Consider the following 18593-nt stretch of genomic DNA (forward strand, 5'->3'; position numbering starts at 1 on the left):
AGCACAAGCACATTTCGCTTATTTCAGCACTCTAAACTGCTCGAGTTGGAGTCAAAATTACGTTCTGGCTGTGTGGAAATAATTATAATAGTTATTCAAAATATATCTAATCGAAATACATGTAGTGATAATGCTTATCGAAAATTGAAACTAAGGTGTCAGATTTGATTTTAGATGAATTGAACCAAATCATGCAGCTCTAATGCTGATCCCAAGCTACGTTACAAACCGGTATATCTAAAATGAAATAACTTGTCATGCTTGATGATATTCATTTAGTATCTTCATGGCTGGCTTTGTGGGTTGGGATTCAAATCAGGAGAGCACTTGATTTCAGATTTATGCTAGTCCAGTCAGCTAACATGCTTGCTATATCTTAAACATAGTGGGACAGAGCTCGCACACAGTCATCTATAGGTGATGACATGTTTACCTTGTAAAATAAATCAAAGCAATTATTCAACAGCGTAGACATAGCTTTTGTCTTACTGAAAGGTGTGTCTAAGAGTTGAGTCCTTAAGCTAGGATTTGTCTAGAAAAATCTTTTGAACTATGTAGCCATAACTTATATCTTTTTGAATAGTATGTCTGTGAGATGAGTTTTTATCACTTTTGACTGAAGTCTTTCTCTAAGTGATTACAGATCATGGTGAAACTAATATTATATATTTATATTTTCCTAATATTTGAATCCTAATATATATCGCTTGTAGTGGTAATAATTAATAATGAGTTTTTGTATGAATTATTACTCCATGATAGAGCACCATCATACCCAACATAGTGGGACAACCTCACACACAGTCATCTGTTTGTACATTCTAGATTTGATTATTTTCAAGCTACTGTAATATTACTTAACTACTCAGCTGATTGTGTCTTTAAACAATCAATCAAACAAACAAAATTTTGCAAATAATATTTATGCATTGTTTCCCTACATTTCATGATCTTAAGGAGTAGTAGAACAAACGTGTGCATAAATCGTGACATGATGGGTTCAGAGAGACATCAGTGTTTCTGGATGTATCCTATTTGTGTACTTGACCTCCTGTGTCATCTGATGTCCAGTGCTTATCAACACAAACTATAATAACGATGCAAAATAGCATTATGTTTCATCAAACTTTTATTCCACTGAACTATTTTTCTGAAAAAAAATGTATTGGACCAAACAATGTATTATGGATCTTGGTAACATATGGTCATAAATTCATCATCAAATGATTTACCAGAAATGAAATGCAATAACCAGTTGTAAGGTTAGAGTGCCATATATGGTTTGTGTCTGTTAGATTTAGCTCAATAGGGTTCTCTAGCAGTTTAGTTGGTGTACTGTTAAGGCAAGATAGTCTTTTAAACTTGAAGAAACAATATAACATACATGTAATTTCTGTTCACAAGTTATGATCAATGTCTCATATTCCCAAATAATGATATATATTTTCTACAACTGACATACAATATGATTGTCATACAACAATGCCTTAATCAACAGAAATTAATGTACATCCCAAGATAATTACATCTGTATCAAAATGTGTTATGCTCAGTTTTTCAATCTAAGTATAGTCAGATTATTCAGCAGCAGCGATACATTGCAAGACCAAACAACGTATATATATTTCATAGTCTTGCCAGTCTTACGGTCTCTTGCCAAAGGATAACTTTAAACTTTCGCTTTTTGGATCTGGGATGGATTCCCCACATGGATACAACGTGTGTCCCCACATGGATACAACGTGTGTCCCCACATGGGTACAACGTGTGAAGCTAATTTCTGGTGTCCCTTACTTACTCACTTCACATTACTGCTGTGCAGTCAGTTGATTGTGGGGTTGAGTAACACAGCATGACATCACACTATTGCAATAAACCTAAATCAATCCAACCCTCATCTTGAATAAACTGACAGAGAAACGGAATATTAAACACTTTTTGTCATTACTGAATTTGTGGTTAAATCAGAAATGATATCAGTTGTTAGTGAATGGCAATTGTGTAAGCAAATGTTTCACAAGTTTTTAGTTTCAAATATTTTTCCTCACTTACCAGGCTAGTGGTGTTGAAGTGGTATAATGTAAGCACTGCTATTTGAATGAAGCACTGAAAGTTGCATGTTATCATACCTATGACAATAATATGTTGTGTCGTAACATTCCGTTTGTATTTCAAACTGTAACTGTAAATATTGAGAAACAGGGACGGAATATTCAAAAGAATGGACAGGAAAGTTTATGATGATTGAACATGACTTTCTTTGTTATTGGGTAAGATGAGCAGCCTTGCCTTGAGGAGTTACCTCCCTTCCTGAGGAATTCTGAAATTCATCGATATTTATGATGTTCAGTCAACCCATTGACATTAGTGTAATGTTTTGATTGTGTGGGTATCATTTTTATCTCTGCTTTCTCTGATTCTCTTGAAGTGTAAAACAAACATATTGAATAATTGCATGTTGTACAGTTAGGAATATTCTTGATTGTGTAAATAAGATTGTATCAATGTAAACATTATCACTTTTATCATAATGGATCTCTGAGGTGCACTGTTTGGATTTGATACAATGGACTATTTTTTTATAATCTTTATGTACATAAAATACTCAATATTTGATAATGATCAGCTTTGATGTCTCAAAACAGAAACCAAAAGTGCTTGCATAGTTTACATCCTGAATAATCTTCACTCTACTTGATAATCAGGTTTTGATAATAAAGTGTAATTGAACAAGAACTTGTTGTGTTGTTCCTAAATTGTCAACTATATATTGTTTCACAACTGCAAGAATGAATACTTGGACATATTGTAGTTTCCACCATAATACAAATTACAACAAAATGCTTAACCATTCAGGTATTGTGAATCACACCTTCAATTTATAACGTCTTAGTTTAAGTGCTGTGAACACTTATCATTTTGCATAATTTGTTTGCATCAAAAACCGCATTTCTGTAAACGAACACGAATTTGAACTTTTTTTACGCAGTTAATGCCAGGAAAAACCCAACAACATCCAGCTTGTTATTAGACTTGACATTTTACCATCGCTTACCCTGCTTGATTAAATACAGTGACTTACTTTGTAAAACAGTTTCATGGAATCTTTTAGCTGAAAACTAAGCAAAAATGTCATCATTATGTCATAGTCTTAATTCAAGTTGTCAAAAAGGATTTCATTAATATATGAAATGTTATCATCATGGTATGATTGAAATACATGCTGATTTGACAAATTTTAACACACTCACTCACTCAAAAGTACTTGACATATATTACATAACATTAAAGTTTAGGGTTACAAATACTCATGCAGATAACATGAACTTCACAAATAATAAACCTATAGCATTATTTAAGGGCCTGGAAAGCTCTCAGTAATCACTTTTGTGACAATCAAGATTAAAATCAGTTTCTAACAGCTCTGTATCAGAAACAGTATTGATGCTACTTCTATACATCTATTTAAATTCGTTAAGGTTCAGTTTATCAATATATTATATATAGTGTAGAGAGATTAATCACTGTGGTCGTTCAGGCATGAACTGATCTGTATCAGCAATGTACCATAATATACTCAACCAAAAAAGTTTAGCACACTGCACTAAATTGTCCTTACAGATATAATCAATGTTCTCATTAGTCTGAACCTGATACCTGTAAACTTGTGACACCTGTGGAATTGCTGTGTGACGAGAGAATTGAAAGTCACGTGCATTTGTCTGTGATTTTCGTGGAATTCACGTGAAACACATTTTTCATGTCTCAAAAACAATGAAAATCATCCCGTGGCCGATGCATTATTGCATACCCACTGAGACATTCTCCTGAAAGGATAAAACATTTTTAAAGTTTGAAAATCAACCATGGGACGCAGAGGAGGCATGCCTGAAAATAAGAGACATGAAGCGATTGGGAGACTGAATGCTGGTCAAACAATTACAGACGTAGCGCATCATTTCAACGTGCACAGGAGCAAAATTTCACATCTCCAGACACGTGTACAGCAGACCAGTCATGTCAGAGATCGGCCACGCTCTGGCAGACCCCGTAAGACCACACCCCGGGCAGACCTATTTTTGGTGGCGTCATCCACCACAGGTTTACAAGTGCACACAAAGTTGGCTAGACAGTTGCAACAGGCCACCGGCAAGCCTCTACATCCCCAATCGGTAAGGAACCGTTTGCACACAGCCTGACTGTTTGCCCGACGTCCAGTGGTTGGAGTTCCATTGAGTCAACGTCACAGACAGGAACGTTTGCAATGGGCACGTGCTCATCGGCGCTGGCGTCGTCAACAATGGAACTAGACATTATTCACTGATGAATCACGTTTCTGTGTGGAATTTGCAGATGGACGACGCAGAGTATGGCGTCGAGTGGGTGAACGTTTTGACGCCAATAACGTCATCGAACGTGACCACTAAGGAGGAGGCAGCATCATGGTATGGGCTGGGATCCATGCAGGAGGAAAGACAGACTTGATTCTTGTCCCAGGAAACCTGAATGCACAACATTATTGCGACGAGATCATCAGACAAACTGTCATCCCATTCATGCAACAAAATCCTGGCTTTACGTTTCAACATGACAACGCTAGACCCCACACAGCCATTCGAACAAGAGATCTTCTTCGGCAACACAACATTCAACCTCTACTTTGGCCAGCAAGATCCCCAGACCTCTCTCCCATAGAGCATGTGTGGGACATTCTCGCAGGAGGGTCAGAGAACATCACCCCCTTATTGATAATTGTTGTGACCTTGAAAATGCCCTCATTCGTGAATGGGGTAACATTAACGTTGGTGAGTTGAGTGCAGTTGTTAACAGCATGAGACGGCGATGTACAGCTGTAATTCAGGCCATTGGAGGCCACACGCGATATTGACGTTTTTGGAGCAATACCCCACTCTTGATTTTGGGGTCATAGTGGCGTTATGGAGAACAATGAACACAAGTCTGAGTGATTTTAAAATGGAAAAATGAAATTTAACACCAACATGATTTGGATATACAATATATTTTTGGTACCACATGGTTTTTGTCATTTTTTATACCAACATGCTAAACTTTTTTGGTTGAGTATAGAATAGGGTTCAAATATCTGCCTTAGCTGACACACTGCTGGATATACCTGCCCGAAGTATATTCTATGGATGAAGTATCTACATCTATAAAACTGTGTTGTTATTTGGAGGTGCAGTCAGTGTGAGGCTATTTGTGACCATTTAAACAGGATACATGGTGACATTTGGTGCCACCGGGGAGCAGAGTATGGTCACCATTTCACGTACTACTGTTTTCAAGAGACTCATAAACACTTCCACATTCAATGTGAAGCTTGTGTGTGGGTGCCATGATGTGCCATTCATTATTTTCCAGATAAAAGGATGCTGCAATACACTTTTCCTCATCTGTGTTGTTACTACATGATAGCAGTATGATACACAGATAATTTCATAACACACTACTTCCATTGTGGGATTCAATTTAACAAGTGTCAAGTTTTTTATTATGATGAGTATATTTAAAATGCCAGTGTTATGAAGAACAAGAGTCATCAGAAGATGACATAAGCCCCCGGCCCCCACATCTTTGGAAGAACAAATCATCTGACAGTTACTTAAAGTCCAGCTTGATTTTAGACTAAGTGCAAATCGTTTCCATGGAAATCATGAAAAAAATAAATGACAAAAATCTGCAAATAGCAAAAGGCACCACTTCAAGATCTGCCTAACATATCTGCCAAGTTTTTACTGAAAGATGTTAAGAAGGTTTTGGGCTGTGCTCCGGAAACGAAACCTACCCCTCCCTACCAAGTCCAAAACGTTTCCATGGAAACCGAGAAAAATAAAAAGGACAAAAATCTGTAAATAGTAAAAGGCACCACCTTAGGTTCTGTTTGATATAGCTACCACTTTTTGTTGAAAAATATCGAACGGTCTTGGAGTTAAGCTCCGGAAACAAAATGATTATGGACGGACAGACAGACGGACAGATGGACGGATGAGGCGACAACTATATCCCCGCGGCATGTAATGCCGGGGGGATAAAAATCCATTCCAGGCTAATTGGTTCCTATGGTCACTAGAGGACTGGTTTAGCATAGTGACTAATGTATTCGCTTTTCATGCCTCATTTTTTTCACCACATGGGTACAATGCGTGAAACCAGCTATGATATTACTGGAATATAGCTGAAAATAACACAAAACATAGTTAAAATGGTTGCTCACTGTCACTATCTCACAGAACAGTGACCATCTGGAAATACAGACACACTACTTTGTTTAAAGGATAACAGGCTTCATGATTGCATTGCACAAATAACAAGAGTTGGGATATCCACCACATGACCGATATCATAGTAAACAGTGGTATTAGTCCTTGGCCAGTGGTGCTAGAAAAGTCCCGATCCTTTAGGATCTCTCAGCAGCAGTAAAAGTGCTATCCAGCAATTAGTGTGACACCTCCCACCCTCCAAACATTCTTCTTGATTTTGAACTAGCCACAGAATATATCAGGTTACTAAAAACAAACAAGGTTTACCCCACTGTTGAAGGTGAGGTGAGTTGAAATTGGGTTTAATGTCCTGCTTGAGAATATTTTGCTCATGACGACGTGCATGCGTGTGAAAGTGTATGTGCGGCTGCTTGTACTAGCCCAGACTTAAGCTGGTTTTATAGTGCTAGCCCACTGAGATACCATACCGCAGTGAAGCATGAATACCCCACTCAGACACATTATACGGACTCCGACCTGACCAGTCCTTGTACCCATTAATGTCGAGCGCCAGGCAGGAACCAACAAATACCATATTTTAATGTCTTTTGGTATGACGTGGTCGGGGATCGAACCCGCGACCTTCCGCTCTCCGAGCGGACTCTCTAACCACTACACCATGGGGGCGGTGGAGTAGCCTAGTGGTTAAAGTGTCCGCTCGTCACTCCAAAGACCCGGGTTCAATTTCCCACATGGGTACAATGTGTGAAACCCATTTTCCGGTGTCCCCTGCCGTGATATTGCTGGAATACTGCTAAAATCGGCGTTAAAACTAAACTCACTCACTCACTCACTCACTACACCACGGAGGCGGTCCCTACTGTTGAAACAGTGTCCACATGTTCATAGACAAACTGCATGAGTACTAACCACATGATATAAAGGACTGTGACAAGCATTGATGTTCAACATGGTCAAGATATGCAGTATGGGGAATAAGGCCGGGTGTATCATATTACCTGATTTGATACTATCTCTGCATTTGGCCTAGGAGTAGTATGGGTTGTCTAGACAGAGTGACAACTTTCATTTCACAGATTATGACAAGTTTTGTTTGTCCTTTAACACTACACTCTGCATATGAATAAAACTGTATGTAAAAAATTGTGTCTGAAACACAATCCAGGTGTTGATTTTATTTGGTACATGTGATGAGAGGAGTCGGGATGAAACAAGTCCTGACCCTGACCATCCAATCCACTGAATCACCCTTGTGGAAACAGAAGGATGCTGAGAACCTGCTCTAATCCAGAATCCTTATGAGGACACAGAAAGCCTATTCTTCACATTCCTGATGGATAAATAGTTGATATCATTCTGCAATTCAGTGCTATTTGTGGCACTGCATGAAACACAAAATGGTAATCTGAAATAACATTTGTCATAATCGTAATAAGAATACCTGTAATTGATCATATTATAATACATATCCCGTGAACATTCATAAGCAATCAATCTCCAAGACATGCATATCACATTAATCATGTTAGTGCCATCTCCGCAGACACTGATCGGTTTAATGCATTTGACATGTGGATATAAGCCTGCAGCTTCCTAACAAAGACATTTCGTTTTACAAAAACTTTCACTATACAGTAATGTACGCCATTAAGCAGAACACAGTTTCTCAGTTTAGCTGATGGACATTCTTGATCTGGAATTAACACTGGTATTGATATATTGATTTTGACACCAATCACCTACATGAATCAGATTAACAGTTGATTACAGGATCAGCAAACAGTGCTACAGTGAAAAACAGTCATACATAATACACTGTGTTGTGTGTGAATAGCCGTATTCCTTGGGTAATTGATCAAACCGTTTTGTATCCTGATGAGTGAGTCATTAGGGCTTTAAGTTGCTTTCAAGGGTATTTCATTTATGTTGTTGCATGTCAACTTAATGTCCCTGTAAAGATCAAAGTGATGAAGGCTGCAGATGTTTGTGTGATTGATGTAACCCGTGGATGTGGTTAATAATGGGAATTTGCTCCAAGTTTCAAATTCGATAAAAAGTGTGAAACTGAGTCATTGATTGTTGATATTAAGTGTAATTATTAACTAACAGATCAATCAGTACGATAAATGATAACAGACAAACACAGGGGTGTTATAACAAATTGATGCCAGAAGTGCCAAGCTGCCTGAACTTGAATTGAATTGTTGGAATTATAAGATTCACCGGGTTGCTGAATCAGAGTTGATATTGTTAAATATAACTTTGTAAGCAAATATTACACTGAACGATTAGTCACAAGTTATCATAACTCAGACTGAGTTTCAAGAACAGAACCTCTTCCATCAGCTACTCAGTGGGTCATGGGTTTGAATCCAAGACTTTTCAAATAATGATCCTTTGTCTTGCTGAATCACTTTGACCTCATGTCTTTCACCAAAGTGATAAAAGCCCATAATTCCTGTAGCTTTCTTCCCAAAGTGGGTGGGTAGCCTAGTGGTTAAAATGTTCGCTCATCACACCAAAAACCTGGGTTCGATTTACGACATGTGTACAATATGTGGTGTCCCTAACCATGCTGTTGCTGGAATATTCCCTTACCGCTTGGAGGTATCATTTGGAGTGCCTTTCGAGGTCTTATTTTTAGTCCCCTGGTAAAGCGCCATTAAGGTCTCAATGGAAGCGCCCTGCTCTCAGCATGGGGTCTCATTTGAAGCGCCCTTTTTCAAAGTGGGGTCTCAATGAAAGCGCCCTTTCCCAATAGAAACTTGCATTGTTCCAAATATGTAAATTACGCTCCATAAGAAGCACCCCTGTGGAGTACCCACTGTGGTTCTACCTGGAGCGCCATATAAGGTGCCCTCTCAGTGCTAGCACATGTAGTCCCATTTAAAGCGCCCTTTGGGCACTGCATATGTAGTACCACTCAGGGCGCCCCAGACCTTTTTGTGCTACACCATGTAGCGCCGTTCTGAGCGCCCATTGATATCTTGTCCATATCATGTAGCGCCCTTCCAGGCACCCCTTGAATTAGATTTGAAGTCCCATCTTAAGCACCCATTTGAGTACCCTTAAAGGTGCCTATTAATGTACCATAGGAGGTGCCCATTGGAGTACCATGAAAGGCACCCTATGGAGTACCCATGATCAACCATAAAACTGCAACTGCATGAGAAGTGAAAACCCATTAACCATATGAGCAAATTTAAAATGGATTACACCATGTACATTATCAAAGGACAACAAATTTTATAAAAAGAAAAAATATATATTTCTTTTTTTCACAGCTATATAAATCAATAAATCCACAATCCAGGTTTATAGAGTAGCTTCGACTTTGTTGAGCTGCTTCTTTTTGCGGCATCTGAAGGCCGAGAGCTTGTTCCTGAGAACTTTTGTTACTCTCGACCTCAGAGAGTCAGATACACTCATCGTGAATTCTACAAAAAAAAAGAAAGAAGAAATCAATCACTGACATTATGATCTAAATACACAAACCAATGATATTCATTTTCAATTTAACAAAATTAAAGGTAACTAGATGAGATGTTTCCGAGGTTTCACATTGTCCCCAATGCATTCTTCCTTAAAATCCTTCAATCGTCATGCAAGTCAAAACAAAAAAATTAAGGAAGTATAAACAATAAACCACACAAATTTTAACATGAAAATGAAGTTGGAAATTAGTTTTTAAATCTACTTAAATTATTCAAGTTTTAACAAATAAAAATGCTGAAGGAAACACACCAATTATCCCGTTCACAAGGTAAGGGTTGAGGCAGGGATATTGCCCATCTGATGTCAGGGACTTGTTTGACATATCTTCCTTAGAAAAAAATATGCCCAACAAGTACCTGGCACAGCTGGAGCCATCCCGCCTCCCTTCTTGACCCAACGAGATTTTGTTGGAGGCCCTCCTCAACTGGTCCTCATATAAATATATATGAGAGTGGGGAAGCAGTTCTTTCATCTGTAAACAAAAATGACAAGGAATACTTGGGATGGCATGGAAACAAACAATTCAAGGATATTGTGGACAAATGTTATTTCATTCACTGGTGCCAAATGCTTCATGACAACATTCACTTCTGAGAACCTGAGCTACATCTCACAAAATTATCAAAAGGACATTTAAATAAAAAAAATCTATTAATCCCTTTCTTTTTTCCACGTCAAGCGGACAACAGAACTATCACACAAAAACAACTCTGGTGTACTTACACTACTGCATCCCTTTGGGTAGTAACCCGCTTTGGCCTTTCAAAGCAAGATGAAGGAGGGTTTACTTGTCGAGGGAGGCATGCTCCTGGCTGATTGCAGAGATTCTTAAATTGAAATTATTTTAGTTTAGGTTTCATTGTTGATTTTAAGTCACACAAACCTCTCCAATCATGTGAAATGAAATAACCTTCATAAAACATTTACAAAAATAAAATATATATTTGAATTCACGATTCATTCATTATACATATCAAACAATATATGAATTTTCTACCAACCCAATTGTTCCTCCAGTTTCTTTATGTGCCTGTTCTTTTTGGCCAATTCATCCTCGAGGAGACGACACTTGGTACATGGATTGTCGTCCTCCTCATCTGTCCTCCTTTTTCTTGGCTGTTTCACAGCCATTGTGGGATGTCCCTTGCTGTTTCTGGGAACATCTGTTTTAAGCAAGACAATTTTACCAAAATTAATGAAACATGAACACAAACGGCATGTAGTTCATGTGACATAACTGTTTACAGCACAAATATATGGAATGAGTGCACTCTGTTCAACCTCCAACATCTCCAGTGTAATGGTACATTTAAGATGAAGGATCAATCAGCATATACAGCTACAACTCTTACATGTTTATGTACGTCAGGGTAAACAGTTAAGACTCAAAATTGTTTTCGACTTTTTCTTTCAGTTTTACCTGTAACACTAACAAATAAACATCTAATTCCTGGTTCTTATTTACCCTCTAAATTTGTTTCTTCTTCTTCGGCCTCCGTCTCACTGGCTGAAGCGTATTGAGACTCGAGGAGACTGTCCATCTCCTCCAGGACCCTCTGTTTTGACTTTTTCAAGGCCTCGGCCTTCTCGGCCTTCTCCTGGCGGGCTTTCAGGAGGGCATCCTTCTTCAGTGTATCACGCACACTTTCTTGAACTGAAAAATATTTATTCATTTGTATTCACAATGATGTCAGTAAAAACCTTTTTTTTAATGTAGATAACAATAATACTATGCCATATATCCTTTTTATTTCATAAAGCATATACTTCAAAAGAAATCGTTTAAGAATGACGTAAACAAATGTTTACAAAGGTAAACAATAAGTTCAATCTGTTTGGGCGTATTCATTGGTAACAAAACAAGTATCATTTGTGATCTATACTGAATTTTTTCTCATAAAATGCTTATGAATTAGAGATATTTAAATCTACATATATTTCACAATGTCTACATGATTTGTTTTACTACTGTATTTCATTCATATATTATTTCTATCTACCCAAATTTAAATCATGAAAACGTTGAATTTTTCATACCTGAGTTTGAAGGTATTGTGACACTAACAGTTTTTCTTTTCTTTGGTCTTGGAGTTTCTGTTGACAAAAACAAATTCATAATAATTTTTCAAATAATCTTTTTCAATTCAATTCAAAAGTCAACAGTTATCATATCAACTCAATTTGCATATCAACTCAATTTGATCCTTGCAATGAGCATTCAGAAAGAGTTCCGCCCGTACCCCCCTCTTTTTACCTGTTATATTTGCTCCAGGAGGAGTCCTTCCCCGGTGTATTATTCCAACACTGAAATGAGTTCATTGATTGTTTTTTATAACTGTTCTAGTTTATTGAATGAATATTTAGTGTGGGGTATGCATGTTAGTTTGTAATTTTGGTTTTTCATGGGGGTTGGGGGTACGGGCGGAACTCTTTCCAGAGTGTTTAATCCCAAAGAACCAAAATACACATTTCTGCTTACCTGTCACAGTGTTCAAATCCACTTCCTTCTGAGCCTTGTATTTTTCCACAAAGCTGTTCCCTTCCACATGGAGTGCCTTTTTGTCATCTGAAATAGACAAATGAAAAATACAATCTATGAATAAAAATACAATCTATGAATATTCACTTGCTTATCTACTTATTTCCCTTCCTAATCTCATTTTAATTTGTATATGAGAGCTTGAGCAGTGTGCTGACGTAAGTTTTGATTTACTTTAAGTGAACCTCTTCCTTTTCACGTTTCAGTAGTATTATCGTGTTGCATAACAATAATAATTCATTTATATAGCGCCTAGTATCCATCTGACTTGTTGCTCACTGGACACACACTGCACAGGACCACAATACCACAAATATCCTTTAATAAAAATGAAAGCGAATCGAAATCTACAAGATCATTTAGTATTAATGCAAAGTGTAATGGCATTGGCATAATTGTCACTGGCATAATTGTCACGACTGCAAGAATATTGGATAAATCTATAGGAATAATATATATACGCCCACCTGAGATATGGATGACATCCGCGGGGAACAGTTTTCCTGCAAACTTAGCCTGCACCCGATCACCAGGCTTGTACTCCCAAGCTTCTTTTCTTGGCACACAAATTGTGTTCGTCGATTGGACACTAAATGCCGAATCCTCCACCCAGAACAACGCAACAAACTTGTAGGAAGACATGTCGTAGTACTAGTAGTAAGATATCGCGGATTTCTATGATAGTAACGGTAGATCCAGTCAAATGTAAGCGCCAAAGTTGTAACCGGAAGTTGGAAGGAATGGTGGTTGTATTTATGAAGTATTTTAACAGTTATCTAACAACTAGCCATTTTCAAAGGGCAAAGTTGGAACCAAGTACAACAAAATACTCAAAACTAAAAAGTGTTACGAAGATGCGGATAATTCTAAACTCTTATTACCAAAGTTTCTATAAGATCTTCACATCGCTTTGCTTTGGTACCATAGAATATTATATTAGGAGCGGTGCCTACGACAAAGCAAGGAATTTTGCCTACTTCCGGTAGCAGTGACGGGTTTGGAACGCATTTTTTTATCAACACAAGGCCACGTGGCAAACAATTTGGTAAATAACAATTTGCATTGGCCCTTTTGTCGTGAATTTAGCACAATTGAGGTGATAAACTGGCAGAAATGACTGAGAGGGCAGAAATGACCAAAAGTAAAAAAAGAAAACGAGGCCCGTATAAGAAACATGAATTTGACGAAACTCTGACTCCAAGAACAACTTTATGGAGAAAAATGAGAGAAAGTGCCGATGAAGCAAGCAAGCAGTCTTCCGTGCAGTCGAACGCCAGTGATGAAACAAATCCCATTCACGGAAGACAACCCGATTGCAACGAAGAGTATGGACACAGCGATAATGGTTTGTAAAATTACGAATTTGTCTCTCTTGTTCCCTATGTATTTTGAAGTAACTTGGTATAGACATAATGATTGCTGGGCACTAAAAGTTGAAGGTTATTGTTTACTTATGCTTTTGGACAGGTGTGGATGAACCAGCGTGTTGTCAGCAGTTTCTAATTGAATGTAAACAGATGTATTGACACTGACGTTCCAAACTGGGTTTCAGATCTTCGTAAGATTCCAAACTTGAGAATATATATATTCAATTAGAAACAGACAAATTACAATATATTTTTCTGAAGAATATTATTTTAGTTTAGTCTTGAATGTGCTTATCTCATTGTTAATAATTCACATTAAAAAATGTTTTGCCAAATATATTTTTTTTTAGCTCAGAAGAAATGAAACAAATATTTTGCATCATGTTGATGCTATCCATTATATGTAATATTGCATTAAACACAACATCTGTATATTGAGAATGTTATGGCGCCTCGTTATCGTATTGTAGCGTTAACTCACATGTATGATGGGCCCCTTTATCGAAATATACACACTCTCATAATGGTTAATTCCAAATGATAATCGAGGGACTTCAAAGAACAAACCATCAATTTTAAAATTGTTTTTACTTGCTTACTTTTTACTACCTTACACCTAAAGTATAATTAATTGTATAATAGTTACAATAAGTTTAATGTAGTAAGTTAAGTTTAGTCAGAAAGTCTTTTATGCATTAAAATTGTGCTTACAAATTTCATGTTAATTTATTTAATGCTTAGATGAAGCAAAGGACCCAAAGAGCCCTGTATCTGAAGATGATATGCAGGTAGACGATTATGAAAATGAAGATGCAATGAAAGCAGAGGGAAAGTTTGCTGATGACGAAGAAAGCTCATCAGAGATTGAAGAATGTGATGAAGAGATGAAGAACCATGATATTGATGATACAGAGGACAGTAAGTGCAAAACTAAATGCACCTTTTTACAGATACATTTTAAAAATTTTAGATTCACATTGAAAGATTCACATGAAAATAAACATGTCAGTATAAGTTGGTTGGTCATGGAATGTTGGAATAAGATTTTTGAATAGTCATAATCATTTAAGTTATGTTTTTGTTCACATTTTCAGATTTCCAGAACTTTGCAGAGAAATCACCCCCATTGTACAGTGGAGCTAGAATTACGGAACTAGTCAGTGTGGTTTTGATAATGAGCTTCATAATAAGACATCAGCTGACTGGGGAAGCATTGAAAGATTTATTGGTCTTAATTGAACTTCATTGCATAACTCCAAATTTGTGCAGAACTAGTTTGAAAATGTTCAACAACTTCTTCAAAAGTATGTCATCACCTGTGCAGATGCACTACTTCTGTAGTTTTTGTAACACTTACCATGGGAAAGCAAGTCAGCCAACCTGCCAGAAATGCCAGAAAAATCAACAGTCATCCTTCATATACATTCCAGTCATAGGTCAATTACAGTCACTATTTTCAGGTAAGAGTCGAGATAGGTAGTAACCTAATTTATTCAAGGTTTTGACAGACTTGAAATTAGGGTGCTGCCTTGGAAAGACCCTAATTTCTTATTGAAAAATATGTAAAATGTCTTGAAAAACCTTGAAAATAAATAATCCCTATATTTCAAATAAAACTTCAATAATATTGTATTGCTTTATTAAAATTGATAAGATTGCAATTGCTTTATTTTCCTACATTCATTTCTTAAATTCTTAGGTATATTAGATGCATCAATTCCCTAAGCAAAGTTTTATCAGTAGTTGATATAATAGTCAGTGAACAAACCTGTATGACCATTTTACTATTGGGAAATGTTTGACAACTGTTGTGTGATAGAAACTTGTACTTATTCAACTTAAAAGACTTTAAAAGGCCTTAATTTCTAAGTGACATAGTCTGTATCAGCACAGTTTATTATCAGTTTATTTATTACACATAGATTACTATTTGTGTTGGTCTTTTGTCGTTCTAGTCTTCAAGATATTTTTTAGTGTTACAATTTTTGATTATATAATTCCAGTTACAATATCTAACCTGGCATGTGTCAAGTTCAACAGATAATCTTTCTTACAATAGGTTTAAAGAAGTCAGACTTACTTCATGGAGGAAGGGTTAAGGATAATCCATCAGCAATTGAAGATATCTTTGATGGGAAAACGTACAAAGACATCTTTGAGGATGACTTCTTCAAGGGAACACATAAAGGAAGAAAAGAGAAAGAAATTCACATTTCTCTACAACTCAACACAGATGGAGTAGCTCTTTTCAGATCTTCAAATTACAGTGTTTGGCCCCTGTATTTAACAGTAAATGAACTGAACCCAAAGTTAAGGTAAGCTTTCTCAATTTCATTGTTACTTTTAAGTTTCAACAGATGGAACTGGTGAACCTATGTATTAACATGAGGTCTGTGCATCCGTCTGTCCGGACTCTGGACAGGTTCATTACTCCCTTACTTCTAGTCAGATTCTAATAAAAGTTGGAAGGAAGATGAAGGATCATATGATGATGTTGAGGATGACTGATCTTGTGTAATAACTCTAGGAAATACAAGTTGTGGGGGATATTGTTCATTGTGTTAAGTGGTTAGTTTTAAGAATTGGTTATTCTAAAAGGAATTTGTCATAATGTTATCATAGATAGACTGAGTTCAGTTTGATTCATTTACCTGCTTATATACTCATATACATCCTCATGCAAACTTGCTGAGTAAAACATTGTAATATTGAAGAAGACCTGTCTCAGATAAATATTTGACAATGTTTTCAGGTACTCCGCTGAATGCAGACTGTTTGCTGGACTCTGGTATGGCATCAACAAACCTACAATGTCAATCTTTCTGCAGCCTCTTGTTGAAGAACTGAAGTCCTTGTATGAAACAGGTTTGTTTGTTGTGATGACTGGCGTTTAGATTGCTTGATGAATTCAATTTCTCATGCTGGACAGAATTTCATGAACAATAGCAGGTAATTATGTTTGAAATATCAAGCATTTATTACGGATTTTAACAGCAGTATTTACAGTTCTTTCTTTTTTTCACTTAGGTACTGATGTTGTCCTGGAGGGCAGTTCACTTCTTTTGCGAGCAGTTCTTCATAGTGTTGTGTGTGATGCTCCTGCAAGATGCCTAGTTCAAAACTTTGTACAGTTTAATGGATATTTTGGATGTGGAACCTGTTTGTCCAAAGGAAAATCTGTGAAAACTGGAGAACGTGGATCTATGATGTCCTATCCATTTGACATATCAGAAGCTGGTAATCTCACTGGTGTCTCTACGCCTCGCACGCATACCCAGTGTCTGACTGACGCAAGGAGAGCAGAAGAAGACGGATCAAGTCGAAATGGTGTCAAAGGCTTCTCCCCTTTGTACAAGTTGCCCTTTTTTGATATGATAAGATGTGTTACTGTGGATTATATGCATTGTGTTCTTCTTGGCGTGCAGAAGAAATTCTTACATCTGTGGACTGACAATGCAAACAAACATGAAAAATTTTACATTGGAAACTTCACGTCAATACTTAATGACAGGTTACGAAGACTCTCTCCGCCAAATCTTATTACAAGAATGCCGAGGTGCATTGAAGATTTGAAGAATTGGAAGGCCTCAGAGTTCAGGTCCTCTCTTTTATTTTATTCTGTTTGTTGCTTGTATCAGATTTTACCCGATGAATATTTCTCACATTATCTCCTTTTGGTTGAAAGTATATTTATTCTTTTACAGAGGTCAATTTCGCAAAATGAGCTTTCAAGAGCTAAGGTGCTTATTGCCAAGTTTTGTGCATCAGTTGATTTCTTATATTCAGAAAGGAACATGACATCCAATATGCATGCACTCCTCCACCTAACTCAGAAAGTTGAAGATCTTGGACCCTTATGGTGTCACTCTTGCTTTTTCTATGAAGATTTAAATGGGGACTTGCGATCGCTGTTTCATGGTACACAGAAAGTAGAACTTCAAATTTCAATGGCTGTAGTAATACATCAGAAGCTACCACGTTTATGTGCCCTTATTCCAAAATTCTCTGAAGCTGAATATATCTATCTCTCCTTTAAGGGAAAACATCACAGAAAGAACCTCACTTTGATTAAGGATAACATGTTTGCTGTCGACCCAATTAAGCCTTGTAACTTGTCTGTCGAAATACAAAATTTGGTTGAGGAATTTATGAATGCACCAGTAACAAGGTCAGCACAGTTTTACCGCTACTGGTGCAATGGTTTTATGTTTCATTCAAAAATGTACAAAAATGTAACAAGGAGAAACAGCTACTCAGTTGAGTATATTGGAACTGATCAGAAACGTTACCTTGGTCAGATTCAATATTACCTTGTTTTATTTACTGAGAAGAGTGCTATGTATTGTGCTTTAATCAAAAGGTTTATCAAGAAACGTAAGTGTCATTTGCGTGTACCAGCTCATTTTGTTGAAGTTGAAACTGGAACCTTGTTTGATCTCATACCTGTTGAGAATATTAAGAATATGTGTGTGTATATGGATCAGGGTAGTGTGAAATTTGTAGCACTAATGCCAAATGTAAGAGAAAAAGATTAGATTTTGTTTTCATCCTGTGATAGAAGTTATGATGCATTTTTGTACATACATGTACATGTATTTATGAAACAAAAGGAGTTTGTTCATTGTAATATTGTAAGACATGTGTATGCATTCTGTTACACTCTGTATTGCCTTCTGTTCTATGTACTTTTGTGTAAATATGTACTTGAATCCTTTCAAATTACTTTATGTAAACATTATTGCTCACACGCCTTCAAGATTTCACAGATTTATTTTGGAAGTAATGCAGTCAATCTGTAGTGCCCTTTATAGGTTCCAAATTAGGCGCCCACCCCAGTTGGAAGCCTCATTTTCAGTACCCTTTGGGGCCCTAACCACAGTGTAGTGGGGGAGCCTTGAGCGTAGTAAGGGTAACCCGTCGCCCGACAGAATGGATGCTCCACACACAGAA

The 18593-nt window shown here is 37.1% G+C and overlaps 2 protein-coding genes and 1 long non-coding RNA gene across 4 annotated transcripts; 2 read left to right on the forward strand and 1 right to left on the reverse strand.

Moving 5' to 3' along the window:
• The first annotated feature begins 1750 nt into the window (after positions 1–1750).
• Positions 1751–2733, forward strand: LOC124290033. Its single transcript, XR_006901813.1, has 2 exons — positions 1751–1940; positions 2197–2733. It is a non-coding gene; the product is annotated as an uncharacterized LOC124290033 (long non-coding RNA).
• A 7746-nt stretch (positions 2734–10479) lies between these two features.
• Positions 10480–12303, reverse strand: LOC124290048. Of its 2 annotated transcripts, XR_006901821.1 has the most exons (5): positions 12217–12303; positions 11775–11831; positions 11203–11391; positions 10739–10900; positions 10480–10564 (listed from the first exon to the last, which is right to left on the reverse strand). XR_006901821.1 is itself a non-coding variant. In XM_046726739.1 (4 exons), exons 1-4 carry the CDS (start codon positions 11851–11853, stop codon positions 10500–10502), a joined length of 495 nt encoding a protein of 164 aa, XP_046582695.1. In that variant the 3' UTR covers positions 10480–10499. The 2 variants fall into 2 exon arrangements, 1 of the variants encoding a protein (XP_046582695.1); XM_046726739.1 differs by lacking the exon at positions 12217–12303 and having other exon boundaries at positions 11775–11853.
• Positions 12304–13149: 846 nt separating this feature from the next.
• Positions 13150–18379, forward strand: LOC124290039. The gene is made up of 6 exons (XM_046726729.1): positions 13150–13621; positions 14385–14561; positions 14738–15103; positions 15703–15958; positions 16396–16508; positions 16671–18379. The coding sequence occupies exons 1-6, from the start codon at positions 13390–13392 to the stop codon at positions 18176–18178; spliced, it is 2652 nt and encodes an 883-aa protein (XP_046582685.1). The 5' UTR covers positions 13150–13389; the 3' UTR covers positions 18179–18379.
• The last annotated feature ends 214 nt before the right edge of the window (positions 18380–18593 follow it).

This window comes from Haliotis rubra, unplaced genomic scaffold (assembly GCF_003918875.1).
Source record: "Haliotis rubra isolate DU_JTF1 unplaced genomic scaffold, ASM391887v1 Scf1120, whole genome shotgun sequence".
Lineage (NCBI taxonomy): Eukaryota > Metazoa > Mollusca > Gastropoda > Lepetellida > Haliotidae > Haliotis > Haliotis rubra.